This window comes from Monodon monoceros, unplaced genomic scaffold, assembly GCF_005190385.1.
Source record: "Monodon monoceros isolate NGI ecotype Baffin Bay Population unplaced genomic scaffold, NGI_Narwhal_1 Super_Scaffold_6, whole genome shotgun sequence".
Lineage (NCBI taxonomy): Eukaryota > Metazoa > Chordata > Mammalia > Artiodactyla > Monodontidae > Monodon > Monodon monoceros.
Genome location: NW_021703783.1, coordinates 85,439,524 through 85,465,892, shown reverse-complemented (window position 1 = coordinate 85,465,892; position 26,369 = coordinate 85,439,524). Strand labels below are relative to the sequence as shown.

Here is a 26,369-nt window from a genome sequence, read left to right as displayed (position 1 = left end):
ACCCTCTGGCATATTTCTCTGCCATGCAGTGGACCGATTCTACAGATCAGCTCCAGTCATACCCTGCAGGAAGTTTCTCAGCCACCAACTGGGATGTTCCTAGGAACCAGCTCTGGCCCTAGCCCTCTGGCAGGTTTCTTCCCTACAGGGAAGGTTGTTCTTGAGTCAGCACACCCCATACAATGAGGTGTGAATCTCAGCAGCAGGGAAGAAAGGGAACTTTCTTAATTCATTGCTTAATTATTTTCCCTCCATTTAGAGGTGGTAGCTGCTTTTGGACACCTTAGAACAATACTATCCAACAGAAGCTACATGTGTTATTTAAAATTTTCTAATAGCCACATTTAAAAAAGAAAAATGTGAAGTTAATTTTTTAGATGTATTTTATTTAACACAGTATGTCTAAAATACTATCTTTTCAATATAAAATCATTACAAAACAAACTATCTTAACCTTTTTTTATATGAAGTCTTTGAAATCCACTGCATATTTTATGCTTATAACACATCTCCATTCCAACTAGCCACATTTCAAGTGCTCAGAACCCACTTCAGTGGCAAGTGGTTATCTACCATATTGGACAGTATATAGCCTTAACTCTTCTTCTTTTACTTGCTGACAATTCTTCAGGTTAAATTTTCCCTGTTCAAATTACTAATGTGGTTTCTGTCTACTGACTGAACTCTGATTGATTCAGAGTTCAGTTTTCTTTTGAAAAGATTAATAAAATTGATAAACTCCTAGCAATACTGATCAGGGCCAGAAAGGGAGAAAACACAAATTACCTTAATCAAGAATAAAAAAGGGGACATCACTAGAGAGTCTCTAAACTTTAAAAACATAATAAAGGATATTGTAAACATCATAATACCAATATATTGTACAACTAAGATGAAATGAAAAATATTCTTGAAAAGTGCAACTTACTAAAATTCTCAGAAGAAAGAGAAATTGAATAGCCCTCTCTTAAAGAAATTGCATTTGTAATTATAAAAACCTTCCAATAAGTAAAACTCCAGTTCCCAGGTGGCTTTACTTGTGAATTCTACCACATATTTAAGAAAGAAATAATACCAGTCTTATGACACTCTTTCAGAAAACAGAGGATAATATTGGGGACACTGAACTTGTTTATGAGGCCAGCATAACTCATACCAAAACCTGATGAACTTTTAAGAAAGAAAAAAAAAGTATAGCCAAGTGTCCCCCATAACACACACTCAGATATCCTTAATATATTAACAAATAGAATTTAGCAATATTTTAAAGTAATACTACATCATGATCAGTGGGGTTTATTTCAAGAATACAAAGTTGGTTCAACATTATAAAATTAACAATCCTATTAATAAAGGACAGGGTATTATGATTGTCTCAGTAGATGAAGAAAAATCATTTGACAGAAGTCAACACCCATTTATAATTTTTAAAAACTTTATGCAAACTATATGCAAACTAGGAATAGAAAATTGATAAATATCAATTTGGTAAAGATTGTCCACAAAAAGCATAGCTAACATCATACTTAATTGTGAAACACTGAATGCTTTACACCTAAGATAGGGAGCAAAGCAAGGATATTCACTTTGACCACTTACTGAAAAGTCTAGCCAGTGTAATTAAGAGTAGATAATTAACTTACCAGCTCTCCCTCACCCCCGTATCCTCTATCATAGCATCCTATTTTTTTTCTAATAGTTATTATATATTTAATTATTTATTTACCTCTGTAAGTTCCTCAGTAAGTTCCAGGAGGGAGGAGTAGAATTGCTTCACAATACTGTGTTTCTGTTGCATGAAAAAGTGAATCAGCCATATGCATACACATGTCCCCATATCCCCTCCCTCTTGAGCCTCCTTCCCATCCTCCCTATCCCACCTCTCTAGGTCATCGCAAAGCACTGAGCCGATCTCCCTGTGCTGTGCTGCTGCTTCCAACCAGCCAACTATTTTACATTTGGTAGTGTATATATGTTGATGGTACTCTCACTTCACCCCAGCTTTGCCCTCCCACCCCATGTCCTCAAGTCCATTTTCTGTGTCTACCTCTTTATTCCTGCCCTGCAACTAGGTTCATCAGTACCATTTTATTTTTTAAGATTCCATATATATGTGTTAGCATACAGTATTTGTTTTTCTGACTTCACGCTGCATGACAGTCTCTTAAGTCTATCCACCTCACTACAAATGACTCAATTTCATTTCTTTTTATGGCTGAGTAATATTCCATTGTATATATGTGCCATGTCTTCTTTATCCATTCATTTGTCGATGGACATTTAGGTTGGTTCCATGTCCTGGCTATTGTAAATAGTGCTGCAATAAACATTGTGGTACATGTCTCTTTTTGAATTATAGTTTTCTCAGGGTATATGCCCAGTAGTGGGATTGCTGGGTCATATGGTAGTTCTATTTTTAGTTTTTTAAGGAACCTCCGTACTGTTTTCCATAGTGGTTGTATCAGTTTACATTCCCACCAACAGTGTGAGAGGGTTCCCTTTTCACCACACCCTTTCCAGCATTTATTGTTTCTAGAATTTTTGATAATGGCCATTCTGACTGGCATGAGGTGATACCTCATTGTAGTTTTGATTTGCATTTCTCTAATAATTAGTGATGTTGGGCATCTTTTCATGTGCCTCTTGGCCATCTGTATGCCTTCCTTGGTGAAATGTCTGTTTAGGTCTTCCGCCCATTTTTTAACTGGATTGTATGTTTTTTTGATATTGAGCTCCATGAGCTGTTTGTATATTTTGGAGATTAATCCTTTGTCTGTTGTTTCACTTGCAAATATTTTCTCACATACTGAGAGTTGTCTTTTTGTCTTGTTTATTTTTCCTTTGCTTGCAAAAGCTTTTAAGTTTAATTAAGTTCCATTTGTTTATTTTTGTTTTTATTTCCTTTACTCTAGGAGGTAGGTCAAAGATCTTGCAGTGGCTTATGTCAGAGAGTGTTTTTCCTATGTTTTCCTCCAAGAGTTTTATAGTGTCTGGTCTTACATTTAAGTCTTTAATCCATTTGGAGTTTATTTTTGTGTGTGGTGTTAGGGAGTGTTCTAATTTCATTCTTTTACATGTAGCTATTCAGTTTTCCCAGCACCACTTATTGAAGAGGCTGTCTTTTCTCTTTGTCATAAATTAGGTGTCCATATGTGCGTGGGTTTATCTCTGGGCATTCTGTCTTGTACCATTGATCTATATTTCTGTTTTTGTGCCAGTACCATATTGTCTTGAGTACTGTAGCTTTGTGGTATAGTTTGAAGTCAGGGAGCCTGATTCCTCCAACTCTGTTTTTCTTTCTCAAGATTGCTTTGGCTATTCGAGGTCTTTTGTGTTTCCATACGAATTGTAAGATTTTTTGTTCTGATTCTGTGAAGAACGCCATTGGTAGTTTGATAGGGATTGCATTGAATCTGTAGATTGCTTTGGGTAGTATAGTCATTTTCACAGTATTGATTCTTCCAATCCAAGAACATGTTATATTTCTCCATCTGTTTATGTTATCTTTGATTTCTTTCATCAGTGTTTTATAGTTTTCTGAGTACAAGTCTTTTGCCTCCTCAGGCAGGTTCATTCCTAGGTATTTTATTCTTTTTGTTGCAGTGGTAAATGAGAGTGTTTCCTTAATTTCTCTTTCTTATTTTTCATTGTTGGTGTATAGGAATGCCAGAGATTTCTGTGCATTAATTTTGTATCCTGCAACCTTACCAAATTCACTAGTTAGTTCTAGTAGTTTTCTGGTGGCATCTTTAGCATTTTCTAGGTATAGTATCATGTCATTGGCAAACAGTGGCAGTTTTACTTCTTCTTTTCTAATTTGTATTCCTTTTATTTCTTTTTCTTCTCTGATTGCTGTGGCTAGGACTTCCAAAATTATGTTGAATAAGAGTAATGGGAGTAGACATCCTTGTCTTGTTCCTGATCTTAGTGGAAATGCTTTCAGTTTTTCACCATTGAATATGATGCTTACTGTGGGTTTGTCATGTATGGCCTTTACTATGTTGAGGTAGGTTCCCTCTATGCCCATTTTCTGGAGAGTTTTTATCATAAATGGGTATTGAATTTTGTCAAAAGCTTTTTCTGCATCTATTGAGATGACCATATGGTTTTTATTCCTTAATTTGTTAATGTGGTGTATCACATTGACTGATTTGTGTATATTGAAGAATCCTTGCATCCCTGGGATAAATCCCACTTGATCATGGTGTATCATCCTTTTAATGTATGACTGGATTCAGTTTGCTGGTATTTTTTGAGGATTTTTGCATCTATGTTCATCAGTGATATTGGTCTATAATTTTCTTTTTTTGTGATACCTTTTTCTGGTTTTGGTATCAGGGTGATGGTGGCTTCGTATAATTAATTTGGGAGTGTTTCTCCCTCTGAAATTTTTTGGAAGAGTTTGAGAAGGATTGGTGTTAGCTTTTCTCTAAATGTTTGGTAGAATTCGCCTGTGAAGCCATCTGGTCCTGGACTTTTGTTTGTTGGAAGATTTTTAATTATGGTTTCAATTTCATTACCTGTGATTGGCCTGTTTATATTTTCTAATTCTTCCTGGTTCAGTCTTGGAAAATTGTACCTTTCCAAGAATTTGTCCATTTCTTTGTGGTTGTCCATTTTATTGGCATATAGTTGTTGCAGAGTCTCTTTTTTTTTTTTTTTTTTTTTTTTTGCAGAGTCTCTTATAATCCTTTGTATTTCTGCAATGTCAGTTGTGATTTCTCCTTTTTCATTTCTTTTTTTAAAAATTTATTTATTTTATTTATTTATTACCTTTGGCTGTGTTGGGTCTTTGTTGCTGTGCGCGGGCTTCCTCTAGTTGTGGCGAGTGGGTGCTGCTCTTTGTTGTGGTGCACGGGCTTCTCATTGCGGTGGCTTCTCTTGTCGTGGAGCACGGGCTCTAGAGTGCAGGCTCAGTAGTTGTGGTGCACAGGCTTAGTTGCTCTGCGGCATGTGGGATTTTCCCAGACCAGAACTCAAACCTGTGTCCCCTGGATTGGCAGGTGGATTCTTAACCATTGTGCCACCAGGGAAGCCCCTCCTTTTTCATTTCTAATTTTATTGATTTACATCCTCTCCCTTTCTTCCTTGATGAGTCTGGCTAAGGGTTTATCAATTTTGTTTATCTTCTCAAAGAATCAGCTTTTAGTTTTATTGATCTTTGCTATTGTTTTCTTTGTTTCTATTTCACTTTTTTCTGCTCTGATCATTATGATTTCTTTCCTTCTACTGACTTTGGCTTTTCTTTGTTCTTCTTTCTCTAGTTGTTTTAAGTGTAGGGTTAGATTGTTTATTTGAGATGTTTCTTGTTTCTTGAGGTGAGATTGTATTGCTATAAGCTTCCCTCTTAGGACTGCTTTTGCTGCATCCCATAGGTTTCGGGTCCTCGTGTTTTTGTTGTCATTTGTTTCTATGTATTTTTTTAATTTCTTCTTTGATTTCTTCAATGATTTCTTGGTTATTTAGTAGCGCACTGTTTAGCTTCCATGTATTTGTGGGTTTTTTCCTGTAATTGATTTCCAATCTCATAGCGTTGTGGTCAGAAAAGGTGTATGATATGATTTCAGTTTTCCTAAATTTTCCGAGGCTTAATTTGTGACCCAAGATGTGATCTATTCTGGAGAAGTTCCATATGCACTTGAGAAGAAAGTATATTCTGCCACTTTTGGGTGAAGTGTTCTATAAATATCAGTTAGATATATCTGGTCTATTGTATCATTTAAAGCTTGTGTTTCCTTATTTATTTTCTGTTTGGATTATCTGTCCATTGGTGTAAGTGGGGTGTTAAAGTCCCCTGCTATTATTGTATTACTGTCGAATTCTCCTTTCAGGGTTGTTAGCATTTGCCTTATGTATTGAGGTGCTCCTGTGTTGGAGCATAAACATTTATAATTGTTATATCTTCTTCTTGGATTGATCCTTTGATCATTATGTAGTGTCCCTCCTTTCCTCTTGTAACAGTCTCTATTTTATCTGATACGAGTATTGCTACCCAGCTTTCTTGATTTCCATTTGCATGGAATATCTTTCTCCATCCCTTCACTTTCAGCCTGTATGTGTCCCTAGGTCTGAAGTGGGCCTCTTTTAGACAGCATGTATATGGGTCTTGTTTTTGTATCTATTCAGCCAGTCTCTGTCTTTTGGTTGGGGCATTTAGTACATTTACGTTCAAGGTTATGATCGATATGTATGTTCCTATTACCATTTTCTTAATTGTTTTGGGTTTGTTTTTGTGGGTCTTTTTCTTCTCTTGTGTTTCCCACCTAGAGAAATTTCTTTAGCATTTGTTGTAAAGCTGGTTTGGTGGTGCTGAATTCTCTTAGCATTTGCTTGTCTGAAAAGCTTTTGATTTCTCCATTGAATCTGAATGAGATCCTTGCTGGGTAGAGTAATCTTGGTTGTAGGTTTTTCTCTTTCATCACTTTAAGTATATCCTGCCACTCCCTTCTGGCCTGTAGAGTTTCTGCTGAAAAATCAGCTGATAACCTTATGGGGATTCCTTTGTATGTTAGTTTTTGTTTTTCCCTTGCTGCTTTTAATATTTTTTCTTTGAATTTAATTTTTGTTAGTTTGATTAATATGTGTCTCGGTGTGTTTTTCCTACAGTTTATCCTGTATGGGACTCTCTGTGCTTCCTGGGCTTGGGTGACTATTGCCTTTCCCATGTTAGGGAAGTTTTCAACTATAACCTCTTCAGATATTTTCTCAGAGCCTTTCTTTTTCTCTTCTACTTCTGGGACCCCTATGATCCGAATGTTGGTTCATTTAGTGTTGTCCCAGAGGCCTCTGAGATTGTCTTCAATTCTTTTCATTCTTTTTTCTTTATTCTGCTTCTCAGCAGTTATTTCCACCCTTTTGTCCTCCAGCATACTTATTCGTTCTTCTGCCTCAGTTATTCTGCTATTGATTCCTTCTAGTGTATTTTTCATTTCAGTTATTGTGTTGTTCATCTCTGTTTGTTTGTTCTTTTAGATCTTTGTTAAACATTTTTTGTATTTTCTCAATCTGTACCTCCTTTCTATTTCCGAGATTCTGGATCATCTTTACTATCATTACTCTGAATTCTTTTTCAGGTAGATTGCCTATTTCCTCTTCATTTATTTGGTCTTGTAGGTTTTTACCTTGCTCCTTAAGCTGTGACATATTTTTTTGCCGTCTCATTTTTTTTTTTTTTCTTTTTATGAGTGGGATTGTGTTCCTGTCTTACTGGCTGTTTGGCTGAGGCTTCCAACACTGGAGTTTGTAGGCTATTGGGTAGAGCTGGGTCTTGGTGCTGAGATGAGGAACTCCATGAGACCTCCTCACTCAGATGAATATTTCCTGGGGTCTGAGATTCTCTGTTAGTCCAGTGGTTCGGACTCGGAGTTCCCACCACAGGAGCTTCAGCCTGTCCCCAGGCTCGTGAACCAAGATCCTGCAAACCTCCTGGGGCAGCAAAAAAAATAAGATAAAAAATAACAAAGTAAAAAATAAAATTAGACTAGGAAACTAAGGGATATTTTAGGAAGAATATAAAAGTAAAAATATAGATGAATCAACAACGAGAAGGTACATCAGTACCACAGTAGTAAAAAAGAGGAGGAGGGAAAAGAACAAAAATAGTGGGGGTGCCAGGAGAGGCCTTGGCTCTGGAGGGTGGGGCCTAAGCAAGGGCGAGGTTTGGATGGTGGGCCAGGCCAATGCACAGGACCCACAGGGCTGGAAAAGGCCGTGAGGGGTGGAGCTTAGGCTCAAGGAACAGAAGGGGCCCAGGCATGCCCCCAACCCCTGGTCTCAGAGGTCAGGGGACCTCACCTGGGAGCCCAGCAGGCTTCCTGGGCTCAAGTGGGTGGGGCAAATGCCCTCCTCTCCTGTCCTGCTCCTCTTGTCTGGGAGGGCCCCTGCCACCTGCCTCTCCTGATCTCCCCGGCCTCCCTCCTATGCCCCCAAGGACCTGTGCAGCCTGGAGGGGGCTTTGGAGGGCAGGGGACTGGCCTGGGAGCTCAGCAGGCTCCAGGGGCCTGAGTGGGCAGAGCAATCACCCTCCGCCTCTCTCCCGCTCCTCCCAGATGGCCCCTCCCGCCTGCCTCTCCTGATCTCTCTGGCCTCCCTCCTACTACTCCAAGGACCCATGCTGTCTGGAGGGGGCTTTGGAAGGCAGAGGATTGACCTGGGAGCTCAGCAGGTTCCCTGGCCCGAGGGGCAGGGCTATTGCCCTCTGCTTCTCTCCCACTCCTCCTTCCTGCCTCTCCTGATCTCCCTGGCCTCAGGGGCCCTGATCCTGTCTGACCTCCACTTCTCCTCCCCCCTCAGTCCCCCTACATCCTACCGGTTCACTTTCAGGTTCCTCCTGTCTCCTTTGGCATCAGAGTCCACCACCAGCGGCCGTCAGGCACCCTAGTTGTGGGGAGATGCTAACTCCTCGTCTTTCCACACTGCCATCTTGACTCTGCCCTGAATACTTTTAATGTTTGGGGAACCTTCTCTTCCCTAGCTTTTCATTTTTTTCTGGAGAGATGTTCACTAATTTATCCCCAGGGAAGAAGTGAATGATCTCACTGGTGAGTTAATAGAAGGAGTTAGGTGAGTATCACTCATATCATACCTTTTTGCCTATTCAGTTGCAGAGAGCACTTATCCTAGTCCCTTCTTCCATGTAATAAATTTTGTAGGGGCAGCCCACACTGCAAGGAAGGTGCTGCTTATCATTGGGTAGCTAAATCTGTTTAATTCAGGGGTAAAAAATTAGCAAGCTTATCTGTCCTTAAACATAACATGTTTTCTCCAACTTTACTAGTAATGTGGTCTCTCTCTCTCTCTCTCTCTCTCTCTCTCTCTCTCTATATATATATATATATATATATATATATATATTTAAATTGAAGTATAGTTGATTTACAATATTGTGTTAATTTCTGCTATACAGCAAAGAGATTCAGTTATACATATATACATTCTTTTTATATATTATTTTCCATTATGGTTTATCATAGGATATTGAATATAGTTCTCTGTGCTATACAGTAGGACCTTGTTGTTTATCCATTCTATGTATAATAGCCTACTTCTGCTAACCCCAACCTCCTACTCCATCCTTCCCCCCAACCTCCTCCCCCTTGGCAACCACAAGGTTGTTCTCTATGTCCATGAGTCTGTTTCTGTTTCATAGGTTCTTTGGTGTCATAATTTAGATTCCATGTAAAAGAGATATCATGTGGTATTTGTCTTTCTCTTTCTGACTTACTTCACTTAGTATGATAATCTCTAGTTGCATTCATGTTGCTGCAAATGGCATTATTTCATTCTTTTTTATGGCTGAGTAGTATTCTGTTGTATATACGTACCACATCTTCTTTATCCATTCATTTGTCAGTAGACATTAGGTTGTTTCCATGTCTTGGCTATTGTGAATAGTGCTGCTATGAACATGGGGTGCATGTATCTTTTTTAATTAGAGTTTTGTCTGGATATATGCCCAGGAGTGCCACTGCTGGATCATATGATAATTCTATTTTTAGTTTTCTGAGGAAACCTTCATGCTGTTTTCCATAGTGGCTGTACCAATTTACATTCCTACCAGCAGTATAGGAGGATTCCCTTTCCTCCATATCCTCTCCAGCATTTGTAGACTTTTTAGTGATGGCCATCTGACCATCAGAATCAGTGCAAAGTGATACCTCATTGTAGTTTAGATTTATATTTCTTTAATTATTAGCGATGTTGAGCACCTTTTCATGAGCCTGTTGGCCATTTGTATTTCTTTTTTGGAGGAATGTCTATTTAGGTCTGCTGCCCATTTTTTAATTGGGTTATTTGGGTTTTTTTCTGTTGAGTTGTATGAGCTGTTTGTATTAAGCCCTTGTTAGTTGCATTATTTGCAAATATTTTCTCCCACTCTGTAGGTTATCTTTTCATTCTGTTTATGGTTTCCTTTGCTGTGCAAAAGCCTGTAAGTTTCATTAGGTCCCATTTGTTTATTTTTGTTTTTATTTCAGTTGCCTTGGGAGACTGTGTGATCTATATTTTTACCTTTAGTTTTCTGACTTATATTCCCTTCCTTTTCAAAAAGGGAAAAGGGGAGGGAGTGTTATTGACTTGTTCTAAATTCCAACATTTACTAACTAAAAACTAAATATTTATTTGTCAAAAAAAATCATAGAATTAAATTACAAACTATTTAGGAAAAAAAGTGACACAGGTGATAGAGAAGGTTTGCTATCATTAAAATATAAGGAGTTCTTACAAATCCTTAAGAGAAAAATTAACTGCGATAGAAACCCAAGAAAACATAAGCTGCAACCCACAAAGTAAGAAATATACAAATGGCTAGTAATAATGACAGCTATCATTCACTGAGGACTTACTATGTACTATGTCCTAAACAATTTATATGCATTGACTCATTTAATCTTTCAGCAACTTGGTAACATGTTATTTTTTTCCATTTTACCATGACAAACACTTATATATAGTGTTTGTTATATACTAGGTAGCATTGGAGCTTTTCACTTTTTTCCAGCCTATGTCATTATAATAGAAAAACTAATTGTTAAAATTTATGTATGTTTTTGCCCCTTTCTTTTATTTTAGGAATGGAACATTACTAAACTTTCAATTGAATATGATTCTGAGCCCTTTGGAAAGGAACGAGATGCAGCTATTAAGAAACTGGCTACTGAAGCTGGGGTAGAAGTAATTGTACGAATTTCACATACATTATATGACCTAGACAAGTAAGTTTTTTTAATGGTAAAATACATATAATATTTTTCATCTTAACCACTTTTAAGTGTACATTTCAGTGGTTTTAAGTACATAGAAAATGTACTGTGGGAATGTACTGTGGGACTAGTTTATAAAGTGGAAATAAAAACATACATAATAGACTTGTGGTAGAATTAAGTGAATATATGTCAAACCTTTAGCATTTTATTTAACCTCTGTGATTTTTGTTTACCCAGTGACAGATACCAAAATTACAGACATAAGTACATAAGATAAACATACTCAGAATTTCAATGTCAAAACTATTAAAAGCATCACACAGTTATCTTTGACTGTTCTAACTCAGCCTACTAACTTACCTTTCTGGGCTCTTAGCAATGTTAATTTTATAGTTTATATGACATACATAGCCACAAACTGCCTTGATATATTTTACATGATTGTCATAAGTTATTTTATTTTATGTGTGTATATCTAGTCTCTGGATTTTAAGTCCATATGCAAATTTTATGTAATATTACATAGTCTTCTGAAAAATGGTATAATATCTTATTTCTCAAAGTATATTTCCTGGACTATCAGTTTTTGGTGATGCTTTGTCCAACAAAGATTCCGTGGTCAAGTTTAAATTTAGAAAGCTTTATATGCTGTAAGATTTGAAGGTTCATAAGATTTGTTAACATTAACCTTTAGCATACTATCATCCTTACAAGTGCTGAAATCTCACAATTTACGTACCTTTTAAATTATTTTACTTTTTTATTTTCACATTTTGTCAAGTTAATAAAACTAATTCTGTAAGTAACACAACAAGCTAGTTAATTTTATTCCAAGTGTATCAAAATATTGTGGTTCGATTCAGTCAAGGGTCTTACTTGATATTAAGCCAGAAGTCATATATCCTTCGATAATAAACTTGCCTTCTAGTTTACCAGATTTCTTAACTTTAGAGAGCTGATAGCAAGGAGGCAAAATAAGATAAGAGCAATTGCTTTAAGTGGGAAACTCAGTGTTGTGCATAAAATTGGAATGTTTGTTAGATTGAGTGTGAGTATTTACCACATATAATCCATCATATAAAAATGTAACATATAGAAAACATTTTTTCTAAGATTTTTGTTCTGCTTCTGTTATGTAATTAGCAGTGTCCTCAGTAGTGCCATTGTAGTATCATTTTAGTGGACAAATTTCATTATGACCCTATATATAAACTCAAAGTATTACACCAAAGCAAAATTACTAAAAGCAGGGAGCATAGTTTTTATGGTGGTTACGTTCTGTATGTACAACTGATACATAATTATATGTGGTATAATGAAAACTGTATTATATTTGGATTAAGAAAACTTTGATTTGCTATTTATTAGTTATGTGACTTGACTATTAAATTCTCTTGAGGCTTCAGTTGCTGATGCATAAAACGATGGAGTTGGATTTTACCAATAATTTTTTACTAAGGCTAAATGCTAGTAAGCAAATGGCCATAGTGAAAAAGAATAATTGGTATTTCCAAATTGTCTAATTCAGACTACCATTGGTAAGACTTATCTTTCCTTTTAGTATTACTTGAGAAATTAGTGATCAGAATCACTAATATATAAAATATATACATGAGATACGTATGCTGACATTTAACAAAAACATGAGCACAATAGAAAATAGCAAGTGATTATCATGACAGTAATATAGAATCCTAATTAATGAGACTTGCTGATTGCTCCTTGGTATAATATTGGCCTGGTTTAGTTTTTATTGATGATTAAGAGATTCTTTGAGCTGTGTTGTGGTATGTTTTTATATTTCCATATATATTATTTTTTGTTTTTGCCTTTAGGCTTATTTAGCCACTTGTTTTTCCACTCATAGGTGCTTAATTCCCTTTGTCTTAAAAGTTTTGATATTTGCATACACTATATTTTTGATACCTAGCAGATGTCTATAAAATGAAGAGAATGATTTTTAGATTTGTTAATTATTTTAACAAGTTTCTTGGTCCTTACGCCTTTTCAGAATTTATCAATCAAAATGTATTGTCCTTTTTTTAATACTAACAGCATTTTACTAACTTTTGTAATAGGATCATAGAACTAAATGGTGGACAACCACCTCTTACTTATAAAAGATTCCAGACTCTCATCAGCAAAATGGAACCACTAGAGATACCAGTAGAGACGATTACTTCAGAAGTGATAGAAAAGTGCACAACTCCTCTGTCTGATGACCATGATGAGAAATATGGAGTCCCTTCACTGGAAGAACTAGGTAGGTGTAAACGGTAATACATGTGGAGCTTAAGAGTTAATAAACCATTCAGAAAAATCCCACTTCTAATTTGTCATGTAAAGTATTTTGCACTAAAAGGAAAAGAAAGGAGAAAAAAGAAAAGAAAGTCTGAAACTAAGAAGTGATAAATCTGTGCGTTATTTATGTGTTCTATAAATATGTGGTCTATCTGTTATCACCTTAAAATGTACATCTTAAAGAACAGAGACCATGTTATATATCATCTATTTTTGAGGACCTATCCAGGGCTGTCATTTCATTTTTATGCTACTGTCAATTTTTTTTCTTTTCTTTTTTTTTTAGGTTTTGATACAGATGGCTTATCTTCTGCAGTGTGGCCAGGCGGAGAAACTGAAGCACTTACACGTTTGGAAAGGCATTTGGAAAGAAAAGTATGATAATACAGATGATGTTTATATTGTCAAACTGGCATTTTAAAAATAATTTCACTCTTTTTTAAAAACAAAAAAATAGACTGTTGAAAAAGGAGGATTGAGAGAAATAGTTAAAATAGAACAATCCTAATTGTTTGAAAATTAACAACTATCTCTTCATTTAAATACACTTCTTCCTCCTCTTATTATTTCCTCTTTAGCTACTATCAATACTACCCCTTCTATTCTTTCTTTGTAAGCTGGTATCTGATGACTATAACTTTGAAGCTAGGATAGAGTTCTTCTATTTCATATTTTTCTCAATGTCAGAGAGACAGATTGAAGGTGCTCTCAGCCTTGTGTTAGGAATTTACTGCATGAGGATGGCTAAAACAAAAGAATGATCACTTTTATCTTGCTTGTTTTTTATTAAAATCTGTCATTTGTGGCTAGAAAAATGATATTTTATTTTCCAAGCCCTATGTAACTTTTAAAAAAATCTCAACTTTAAACAATCTTTTAAAATGGAAAAGGCAATTAGTTAGCATAATTTTCTCTGTGTGTTTTCAGGCTTGGGTGGCAAACTTTGAAAGACCTCGAATGAATGCGAATTCCCTGCTCGCTAGCCCTACTGGACTCAGTCCTTATCTCCGATTTGGTTGTTTGTCATGTCGACTGTTTTATTTCAAACTGACAGATCTCTACAAAAAGGTATTATCTGGAACTGGAGCTTATTTTTCAAAATACTTTTTTCTTAAATTGCTGATAATACTTCTTTGCTTTTTAATCTTAGGTAAAAAAGAACAGTTCCCCTCCCCTTTCCCTTTATGGGCAACTGTTATGGCGTGAATTTTTCTATACAGCAGCAACAAATAATCCACGCTTTGACAAAATGGAAGGAAATCCCATCTGTGTTCAGATTCCTTGGGATAAGAATCCTGAGGCTTTAGCGAAATGGGCAGAAGGACGGACAGGCTTTCCATGGATTGATGCCATCATGACACAGCTTCGTCAGGAGGGTTGGATCCATCATTTAGCCAGACATGCAGTTGCTTGCTTCCTGACACGAGGTGACCTGTGGATTAGTTGGGAAGAAGGAATGAAGGTAAGTGTTCTTCCAACTAATGTAGTATGGCCTTATTCTGAAGAACTCTATACCTTTATAAAACAATTCCTAAAAATTGTCTGCTATGTAGATTCATTTATAGTCTAATTTTTTCAATAGAAAAGCATTTAATTCTCATCATACAGACACACTTCTGGGGAGCATAATGGCATAATCAGATAGGAGAACTGGTGAAAAATGGTTCATTTAACCTGAAGTCATTTCAATGGCTAAATCAGCCTAGCCATCAAGGGAGCTGTAAGATTTAATACTCTGGACTTATTGGGTCGATATATATTTATAGGTGATCATTTCTGTCACATAAAGGATTCATCTGAGTTCTTAGAAATAGCAAATTTGTTTTATAAAATTTAAGCTATAGATCATTTCATCTCACTTCAATACCATAGCTTTTTAGTCATGATTATATTATGTAATGTGAAGCATACAACATTTTGTGACATCTTTTGGTTATATATAATAGGACTTAAATATATGTTTTACCTTCCTGCCTATATCATAAATTTCCCCTATCCAAAGACCATTTCTGATCCTATGTTTTTTTACATCTCCTGTATTTCCTAGTACAAAGTTTTGCATGAGGTAGATGTACAGCACACAACGAATTTATAAAAAATAATTTAATTCTATTTCTCTTTTGGATCAAGGAATCCCAAATTTAAACTGTATAATACTAATGAATTTTTAAAGGTCATTTGTATTTGATTGCTCCCATTATGTAGGCCAATGTACTAAGCTTCTAAGTTTTTGTTGGTGGTTTATTTGGTAGCATTTTTGCATTCTTGAAAGTGTTTACTGCTTTTTCTTCCAGTTTTTTAATCTTCTCATATCCCATCTTATCCTTTTAAATTGGTGACTTTAATAACTTTTACTCTCCCCTCTTCCAGTAACACTGCAAAGATTAGAATAGTAAATTCTATTCAGAAATCTATATATTACTAATATGTTTCTTTCCCTGAAATAACTCATTAAAGAATAGAACACAGACAAGGAAGCTAACTTTGGAATGTTTAATTTTACAGCTCTGTGCTAGATTTTCTTGCCTTGACTTTTGATCTACAGAGACCTGGAAAAATGCTTGCTTTGAGAATTATGTGTGTGCAAACTAATTGTGATTACTGTTACTTCCAAAGGTATTTGAAGAATTATTACTTGATGCAGATTGGAGCATAAATGCTGGAAGTTGGATGTGGCTGTCTTGTAGTTCCTTTTTCCAACAGTTTTTTCACTGCTATTGCCCTGTTGGTTTTGGTAGGAGAACAGATCCCAATGGAGACTATATCAGGTAAATCAAGAATGATTATTATTCAGTTTGGAATAGCTAATCTAGGAAGAACTTTTCATGTTTAAGCAACATGAAAAGTGGGTATTCCCCACTCATCATGGGCAGCAGAGATGAGCAGAAGGGTAACAAATCATTTAAATGGTATTGATTTGATTTTGGTCATTCATAGCTAATAAATAGTTTGTTATAATTTGCTTATAGTTCATTTTATTAATAATTTTTCTTCCTTCTCCCAAAAGACGTTATTTGCCTGTCCTAAGAGGCTTCCCTGCAAAATATATCTATGATCCCTGGAATGCACCAGAAGGTATTCAAAAGGTAGCCAAATGTTTGATAGGAGTTAATTACCCTAAACCCATGGTGAACCATGCTGAGGCAAGCCGTTTGAATATTGAGAGGATGAAACAGATCTATCAGCAGCTTTCACGATACAGAGGACTAGGTATGTCAGTAAATGCCTTTGATTTGTTTCTTTGGCAGCTGTTTATGTACCCATCCTTGAACTTGATCATAACTTAATAGGAAATTTTTTCCCTTTAGGTCTTCTTGCATCAGTGCCATCTAATCCTAATGGGAATGGAGGCCTCATGGGGTATTCTCCTGGAGAAAATATCCCAGGTTATAGCACCAGTGGAAGTAAGTGAAAAGGAAATTTCTGCACTTAGTAACATAAAGAGATTAATTATAAATATATTGTTTATCGTACCTCACTATAATATGTTTTTTAAAATCTATCTTTAAATTGTGTAATAGGTTCCTTGTACACATGCATACATGTACATATACATACACACATACCCTCACTCCATTAGTGACATTTTAGAGATAGAAACATCATTATATATGGTGGAATTGGGTCAAGGTAAAGATCTTCTTGCAAACTGAACGAGGTTAGCAATTTTTAAGGATAAAATGAAACTGAAATGTTACATATTCAGAATGGTCATTATTTTTTACTCCCTTTAAGTATATATCAGCTATAAGGTAATTAGTTAAGAAGGTCAGAGGCCCTGTGAACGTGGCCAAAAGATTTATCACACACATGCATAGGGCCTCTAGTCCTTTTGCACATGAGTTTTTTCTTACAAAGCCTGGTCTGTAATGGTTTTCTTTGTGTTATATATAGTTAGTTGCCACATATGTTCTTAATATGTGTCAAGAAGTCAGTATGTATTGGAAATTTGAATCATATCAATTTTCAAAGGTTCTAACCAAAAATAGCATGAAGCTAATTAATTTGATTAAAAACAAGCCTGAATGGCTGGACTTATTACTTTCTGTTTGGTCATGTAAGGGGATAAAAACATCCATATTCTAAATTCTAAAACGTCACTTTGTGGTTTGGAAATAAGGTTTTTTTGGTATTTCAGTTATAGGTAGTAAAATAAATAATTCTGCATGGTTACTAAAAGGCAAAAAAAACCCCACCAAGGCTGCATTAGAGGAATGCTTATTTTTTTTTAAAAAAAGAAGTCAGCTATTCAAAATTTGATATTAAGAATAACACCTTTAACAAATTGAACCTTTCTGAATTCAGAAATATTTTGCATACTTTTGAGAGCATCAACAATTAGCTTAAGGAGAAAGGAACGAAAGCACTCATATCTTGACTGCCTACTTTGTGCCTAAGTATGAGGGGATTTTGGCCACATACTCACAATAACCTTGAGGGGTGGTGGTAGGCTTCTCATTTTATGATTGGGAAAATTAGCCTAGAAGAGTTAGGTAACTTAACCAAGATCCCACAGTTAGTAAGTAGTTGAGCTAAGATTCAGATCCAAGTCTAACTAGTCCTAAAGTTCATACTCTTTCCTGTATCACTGGGTCTCCCCTGCAAATGTAATGCCAAATGTAGTGTTCATAAGACAAAATATTTTATTACTGGAATGTGTTTCACCTGCATTCAAATTGTTGCTAATGATGGCAGTGTACTTCAAAAATGTTCTTTCTCAGCGTCTCCTACAATTTGAAGTAAACTTTAACAAGGTAGCATTTCAAAAGTTCTATCAGATTTATTATGCAGTTCACAGACTGCCTCTTTTGCCCACACATGAGTTTGAGGGACAGAAGTTCTGTGAAGCAGTGAGATAACAAGCAGGTGGCAGAGGGTGGAAAGCAACAGACTCCAGTTACCTAGCTAATGGATAATGATGGTACATACTGTTTCTTAGTCCAAATCTGTATTTATCTGCAAAACTAATCATGTTAGCAAGTTAAACTGGAATAATTTTGCTTCACAAATTTATAAACATGATGTTTTGTGATAGGATTAATAAATCTTGAAAGTAGTCTAATCATGTAAATATTTGCCTATAACACACTTTGTAGCTAGGTGCTTAGAGGCTTTCAAAAGACATAGAAGACATAAAAGCTACATAGAGCTTAGAGTCTAAATGGGGGTGTGGAAGGGGGTAAAAAAAAAATGAAAAAAGTGATAAATTGTAAGACACTGCCTCCTCATGCAATAGGAAAAAAGGGAGTTGAAGGAACTAGGAAACTTTTCTTAGAAGATGGTGGGGGACTTCCCTGGTGGTGCAGTGGTTAAGAATCTGCCTGCCAGTGCAGGGAACATGGGTTCAAGCCCTGGTCAGGGAAGATCCCACACGCTGCGGAACAACTAAGCTGGTGCGCCACAATTACTGAGCCTGTGCTCTGGAGCCCGTGAGCCACAACTACTGAGCCCGTGTGCCACAACTACAGAAGCCCACGTGCCTAGAGCCCGTGCTCCACAACAAGAGAAGCCACCGCAATGAGAAGCCCATGGGCCACAATGAAGAGCATCCCCCACTCACCACAGCTAGAGAAAGCCCGCACACAGCAACAAAGACCCAATGCAGCCAAAAATAAATAAATAAATAAAAACTTTTTTTAAAAAAGAAGAAGATGGTGGGGTGGGTAGCATTTAAGTAGGCAGATGAAGGAGAGAGCATTGTAGACCTGAAAATGGGAGTGATTATGGCAAGATCCTTAGGATACTATGCTGTTAAGAATTTCTCCCTTCAGGTTTCTGTTCCATTTGAAAGGACTTACATGGGGACTTCCCTGGTGGCGCAGTGGTTAAGAATCTGTCTGCCAATGCAGGGGACATGGGTTCGATCCTTGGTCCAGGAAGATCCCACATACCACAGAGCAGCCAAGCCCACACGCCACAACTACTGAAGCCCGCATGCCCTAGAGCCTGCATGCTGCAACTACTGAGCCTGCGTGCTGCAACTACAGAAACCGGCACACCTAGAGCCAGTGCTTCACAACAAGAGAAGCCACCGCAACGAGAAGCCCACGCACTGCAACAAAGAGTAACTCGAGCTCACCGCAACTAGAGAAAGCCTGTGCGCAGCAATGAAGACCCAACGCAGCCAAAAAATAAATTAAAAAATTTTTTTAAATGCTAGAAAGGACTATACTTCGGAAGCGTATCCCTTAATGCCCCATACTTACCCTATTCGTAGGCTTTTATTTACAGTGTCTTAAAGGCATTTCAAAGGGCAAGATTCTTTATGATTTAAGTTTTTTAATGACTGTGCAAAAATTCTTAATCTCTGCAACAGAAACTGCATTTTTGTCCTCTCATTTTTGTAGACTTTTTGTGCTCAGGAAAGGAATAAACTAACATACATAGATGTCTTGAGGTTATTTTTGTTCTTATAATAAAGCAGACTACTAAAATTTTTTCTATTATAAAATACCTGTTCAGCATTATTAGTTATTGGGGAAATGCAAATTAAAACTACTAAGAGATAGGACTTCACACCTACTTAGGGTGACCAGTTATCACTGATTGCCTGGCATTGAGGAGTTTCTTGGGACACAGGACTTTCCATGCTAACACTTGAAGAGTCCCAAACTGGGATGAGTTGGTCACCCTATAACCACTAGAGTGGTTGAAATAAAAAAGACAGACAGTAACAAGTGTGTGGAGGATGTGAAGAAACTGGAACGCTCATACATTGCTGAGAGGTAGGGTGTAAAACAGTGAAGCCATTTTGGGAAGCAGTTTGGCAGTTTCTTAAAAGCTAAACATAAATTTAACATACAACCCAGAAATTCCATTCCTAAGTATCTATCCAAAAGAAGTGAAAATATGTCTACACAGAGACTTATATGTGAATGTTTATAATAGCTTTATTCATGATAGTCAAAATGGAATATATCCATACAATGGAATATTCATTCATAAAAAGGAACAAAATGCTGATACATGCTACAACATGGATAAATCTCAAAAATATTATGTTAAGTTAAAGAAGCCAGACACAAAAGACCACATGCTGCATGATTCCACTTATATGAACTAGTGAGAAAAGTCATGTTTTTAAAAGAGAAATTAGATTAGTGCCTACCTTAGGCTTATAGGTAGGAATGGAGAATGAAAGCAAATGGACATGAGGGATCTTTTGGATGTGATGAAAGTGTTCTAAAGCTGGATTATGCTGGTGATTACACAACTCTGTAAATTAACTAAAAATTATTGAACTGTACCCTTAAAACAGTTGAATTTTATGGTATATAAATTATTCCTCCAAACTGCTTTAAAAAACTATTCACTATAGACAGTTTAGAAAATTCAGAAAAATAGAAAATAACAATAAAAATCAAATAAATACGATAATTGAAAAATGTATTTGTTGAAGTTTTTTTAACTGTAAAATATGCACAACATAAAATTTAGCATTTTAACCATTTTAAATATACAATTCAGTGGAATTAAGTACCTTCACATTATTTTGTGAAGATTTCAGTAGAGTTGTGCAAAGATGCATGATGACAAGTATCGCTACTAGGGGAAGCCCTGATGATGGTAAGACCAGTAGCAGCGCCATTCAGCGGTGAATTTGCCACAGTCCAGAGTCTGGCCTTCAGCCTTACAAGTCTAAACCCTGAACGTTTGCTATAATTAGTGGTGACCATTCTGTGGATGACAGACTAGAAATTTTAAAATCATATGAATTAAAATATCAACAAGGAACATTAGTTTATTAGCTTATGGTGGAAATATTCCTTTCCAGAAGTCCTCATCCTTGATCAGGGCATTCACTTTCCCAATTTTGAGTACCCGAAAAGCTGAATTCTTTATCCAGAGAAATGTGATAAGTATGAAGTTACACTAAAAATAAGTAGATTGTCTTGTTCGGGCCATCATGCAACCACTCCTAGGGGTAGGATCCTCATATTTTTCCATAATGTTTTCTCTAGAATCTACTTTTCTGTGCTAACCCATTCTCCTATAACATTTTTTCTTTTTAGGAGAGTTGATACAATTTTACAGGCTAGGTAACTGCTCCTTTGTTTAACTCTCATCTGGCAGGACCGTATTCCCTTACTGTATCTCCAAGGACATATGTTTTAGATAGGTGCTGAGGGAGGAGGAGGTGAAGGAAGGATGTATATCTCACTGATGCCCTATGTTTTGACTTCATGATCAAGTGTCTAATTCTCATCCAGTAAAGAAGTGTTTTTTAGAAAATGATTATCAGTGATTTTGCCCTTGAACAGTCAATATTTCTATGACCCTAAATTTAAGGACAAGTTAAGTTTTCCTGATTTGGGTATGAGTTTTGGTTCATATGAAGGGTTGTGGATTAATCCTAAAACGCACAATACAAATACAAAAAATTAGATTTGTAATCGTAATACATACAACTTGAAATTAGTTTAAGTAATTTTACTATGTTTAACATACTAACAGGTTGCACTCCAGGGAGTGGTATTTTACATTATGCTCATGGAGATAGTCAGCAAACTCACCTATTAAAGCAAGGTAAGAATGTAGCATTCGAGCATACTCTTCTTCTCACCTTTCTTATCTTAAACATACATTTTTTTAAATGTGTAGGAAGAAGCTCCACGTGCACTGGCCTCAGCAGTGGGAAACGTCCTAGTCAGGAAGAGGACACACAGAGTATTGGTCCTAAAGTCCAGAGACAGAGCACTAACTAGGTAAATATTTTAGAGCTTTATTTCTTGCTTTAGCGGAGTGTATAATCAACATAAATTAATATAATTTCCAAAATGGAGCTAATCTCTATTTTCAAACCAGAGAATCTGAGGCATAAATTTTTCAGTGATTGTTACAAAATCAGTTAATTCTTAGACAAGAGAAATGTATCTGTAGTGGACAAAGTGCTGTACTCAGTTTTATGGTCATCTGAACTGATGATCTTCAAATTTGAAAAGCTTATGATGTCATGCTCAGGTTTTTCCTCGGAAAAAGCCATCCTTTTCATTTCCTTCCTGTGTGACCAGGAGTCTAAAACAATTAAAGTGACTTTTTTATTTTAGTGGTATTAATATAATCCCCTTATGAAAATTTCCCCAAATCTTCTCTTGATTTTATAAATTTCTTTTATTTATTGTGATACTTCTAAAATCTAAATTATTTCCAGTTTGGGAATAGTTTAAGTTTTTTTAAAATGTTGGCCCTTTTTGGAAGTGTCAGAAAGCCATGCCTGTATTCAGTTCAACTGGCTATGGGATACTATTTTGTGATTTAAATTTATATGAAAAGTATTCATATAGTGCATTTGCCAGTTTTTAAAGACTTCTGTTTCTTCAGTTATCTTGAACTGTTTACGTTTTTAAAATCATTGCTATTTTTAATACCAATATAATTAGTCTGTAAATTTCTTGAAGATCAATAAACAGTCATCAGATTTTTGTCATTCCTTGCAATCAAGCTTTACCCAGTTTTTTTTTTTTTCCTTAAATCACAGAAAACATTCAGAAGGAATACCGTTGCAGCAGAAATTGGTGGGCAGTTCAGTACTTTTTCAGTTAAATTATTTTAAAATGTTCTTCATTAATGGAAAACAGTTACATATTGAAATGCATTATTTCTAATAACATTTCTGTAGTTTTTAACTTTTTAATGAATTTGACATAGGACAAATGGTAATTTGTATATAAAGAACTTGGTAAAAGAATTTGCTTAATGTAAATATGAATAGTCACAATTAGTATAGACCCATCAATATATTTTTGATAATCTTTCATGTATGGTAAAAATTAAAGTGGCAAACTGATATTCTGATACAAAAATCAAAGTTTTGAGAGTCAATGTGAGAATATAGGATTTTAGACTTTCTTAAAAGACTTTGTTAAAATTTTAAGACAGAATTTTTCTTGACATCATTATTTGGTCTAACTTTGAACTCTTTGACAATAATGTTTCAGAAAACATGTGTAATCAAAATTGGTAGTTGTAGCCTCCATTAACATAGACAATATATATTTTAAAGCTTCATGTATGCCTGTTTTGACCCAAAGTTGTGGATATCATAGTATCATGTGTTAAGTTCTTCTTGTCTCCCTTTCTTTGTTCAGTTACAGCTAAAGTGACTTTGTTATTAAAGTATATGCATATATGGAATCCTGTGTACTTGGTGGTTGCTTTTTTTTTTTTCCTTTCCTTTTTTAAAAATTTTTTGTTTGTTTTAGGTAAGGGGGAGAGCATTGGTATGTGAGATGTGATCACAAATTAGAGACAGATTCTGTAAACTACATGTCACCATTCTGAATGAAGAAATAGCTAATATATATTTAGTAAAATACTTTTCAAAATTATTCCAAGTAAGAATACTATCTTCCAAATACTTCGTACTTTTAAAAATAAAGTTATCTATAAGAAAGATTTAAAACCAAAGAGATTTTTTTCAAGTAATTGGGCTTATAACTCTGAGTTAGTCAGTATGGGGTAGCAGTTAAGAGTGTGGGCCCTGGAGTCAAATGCCTGGCTCTGTCACTCATTAGCTTTGAGATCTTGGGCAATTATTAACCTTTTGTGCCTTCTTTTTTCTCTTCTATAAAAAGTGAGGATGAGAGTAGTATCTGCTTCATACTACATATGAAATGCTCATAACAGTGCCTGGCATGTGGTAGGATGCTCAGTAAATATTAGCTACAGGATTGCTGTTCTGTGTAGCTAGCTCCCTGGAATGTGCAGTGCATAGTCTGCATAACTGCCCACTGCAGCTCTGGTTAGCTGCCATTATTGTTATCATTATTATTATCCCTTTACTGTTCTCCAGTAGGCCAGTTCTTACCATTTGGAATTATAACCATTGGCTTTTGTTTTCCCATCTTTATTAGTGATGTTCAGTGTGGTAATTGTATTTAAAGGTAACTCAAAATAAATTTGAGTCAGAAATCCAGAAACAATCATTTTTATTTTTAGATGATACACATTTTAAAAAGTATCCTGGATAATGAATTAATACTGATCAATAAATTCATTACTGAGAAAGAAATGAGATGAAAGAAAGAAAATGAAAGAAAAAACTGCCTTATCTTCTTTTATCACTGTTAATAAGGAGTAATATTTTGTTTTTCACACCTGTACTTTACATCCTGCTCTTTGGAGCTGATTGTACTATACAGAATTGAGAAATTCATTGACTTGGAATTTACCATCACCATTTGGGGAATAAAAGATGCAGTTTTCATATGAATAAATCAGTATTTTAGTAAAAGAACACTATTTCAACATAGGCACTGATATTTTACTTTTAAATGTAGAAGGATTTTCATATGTTTGGGGGGTGGGGTGGGGAAAGCTTTTTTCAGTTTGGTCTAAATTGTGACTAAAACAAAAAAATCACCAAAAGGGAAAGAGAGGTATCAATCAATGTGCTCCAACTGAGCAAATGCACTATGTTTAAATACAGTGTTGTCCCCCTAACTGGAAGGGTTAGTGTTCTAAAAACCCTACAGGTGGTTGAGGGATTTTAAGACATTTTGTTCATTCAGCAGATACTTCTTGAACTCTTATTACCAAAAACTGTGCTTAGAAACTTGGAAAAACTGAATTGAGGGAACTACGTTTTTAAGTTTTTCACATTCACTTAAAACAGTTACTAATTTGGGGTATAAAAGACTGATAGCAATATTACTTTTAACCATCTCTTGTGTACTAGAAACTTCAGGATCTTCCCACAATTTCAAACATATGTTTGTAATTTTCTTGTAGGTAATATGCCTAATACTAGGTTCTAGGTTCTTTGAACCCCCGTTTCTCCATCCAAGTGTTTTTCTGATTGTATGGTTCTAGAAATGAACTCTTTAAACTAGGATGGAAAAAACTTTGGGTAGCATTTATTTAAGACAACTGGCATAAGTTGGTCAATTTCAAGTGTGATTACAATGCACAGGGTTATATGTATTGTCATTCCTCATACAATTATGTGGAGCCCTGATATAAGCTGCTAGCACCTTAATGCACATCTCTGCTCCCTCCCTCCTGACCAGTGACTGCCGCATGCAGTTCTAAGGCCCTAGTTTACATTCCTTAACATCCTTCTCTTTTCTGTATCCTACTTTAATTCCCTTTTCCTAGATGCAGGTGACACACTTTGGTTAGTCTGGACCCCAAATCCTTGTATTTCAGGAAAAAGAGTGTGATAAAGCCATGAATAATGGGGGTTTTGTATATGGGTAACTCAGAGGGAGAAGGGTTACTGGGCAAACACTCCCCTTCCTCACATACATTAGCCACCCAGTTAATTCTAGAATATCCTGGAGATCAAAGTTGACCTAGAGACAAGGAGCCAGGATTCTTGCTGCTACTCTGTGGAATTAAAGTGCAACTTGTCAGTCCCTCTCAACAAAGCCATTGAGCACAAACTGGGTAATAAGGCTAGACTCAAAGATTTGGTTAGCATTTCCTGAGTCCCTACCATGTGCCAAGCACTGTTCATAGGAAAATTAATTCATCAGTATCTACAAGGACACTCCACAAGGAGAGAGGACCATCTTGAAGAATTACAGTGCTGCGCGTTAAGGTGTTAGAACTGTGCACTGTATACTATGAAATACGCAAAGTGAGGGGACTACATACAGGCTGGGAAAATCACAGCTTTCCTGACCCCCAGCTCCCCACCCAGCATGGGACAGCTAGGCCAGTCAGGGCACCCTGTCCTTGGAAACATTCAACTCTAGTTGTGATTAATCATGTCATTGGTTGTTAATGTCTTTGTTCTCCACTAGAATGTAAACCTCATCAGGATAGGGAATGTACTTTATTCCCTCTTGTCTTGTGCACCGCTGTTTTGTCATTGCAGCTTCACATGCTTGACACTTTAACAGGCGTGCCATAAATATGTGTATGGATAAATATGAGAATAAATGGGACAGACATTGAGCCTGGCTTTAAGGAGAAATTTGTTAGTCTATGAGGTTGGCATCACAGGTAATAATTAGAATGTAAAGCACCTAGCAGTTTATCAGAAAAGGTGAGTATTCGGGTGAAAGCGGCAGGAGGGAGGCTGTTAAAGACGCATCAGACACTGTAGCTGACTGCTGGATTGGGGTGGGGAGGGGGCAGGAAAGCTAGATATGTACCAGAGAAGTTTCGGGATTTTTTAAACTACGTTTCTTTTGTAACTTAGTTCTTTACCTATCGACTAATTTTGGGAATTCTGAATGGCTGTAGCTTAAAGATATAGCTTAAAGATATAGCGGTTTGAGTTATTTCTACCCTTTTTTTCTCCCGGGCTAGTGACACTCCCCAAGGGACAAAAGGACTGAAACTCCAAGTTCTCTAAAATACTGGGAGGGAAAGGGTGAGAAAATGCCGGAAGCAATAGTTGCCGGCCAGAGGCGCTGT

At 36.1% G+C, this 26,369-nt stretch overlaps 1 protein-coding gene across 3 annotated transcripts in view; it reads left to right on the top strand.

The window, feature by feature from the left end:
• Positions 1-26,369, top strand: part of CRY1 (cryptochrome circadian regulator 1) — a 106,984-nt gene that overhangs the window by 70,284 nt on the left and 10,331 nt on the right. The window contains exons 3-13 of one of the 3 annotated variants that reach the window (XM_029204910.1): positions 10,570-10,712; positions 12,782-12,966; positions 13,291-13,379; positions 13,932-14,072; positions 14,155-14,466; positions 15,621-15,772; positions 16,012-16,214; positions 16,313-16,408; positions 21,459-21,530; positions 21,606-21,709; positions 22,483-23,135. In XM_029204910.1, the coding sequence (XP_029060743.1) occupies positions 10,570-10,712; positions 12,782-12,966; positions 13,291-13,379; positions 13,932-14,072; positions 14,155-14,466; positions 15,621-15,772; positions 16,012-16,214; positions 16,313-16,408; positions 21,459-21,530; positions 21,606-21,709 (1,497 nt within the window). In that variant the 3' untranslated portion in view covers positions 22,483-23,135. Of the gene's footprint in view, positions 1-10,569; positions 10,713-12,781; positions 12,967-13,290; positions 13,380-13,931; positions 14,073-14,154; positions 14,467-15,620; positions 15,773-16,011; positions 16,215-16,312; positions 16,409-21,458; positions 21,531-21,605; positions 21,710-22,482; positions 23,140-26,369 lie in introns of those variants that run through there. The other 2 variants (XM_029204911.1, XM_029204912.1) reach the window with 2 other exon arrangements.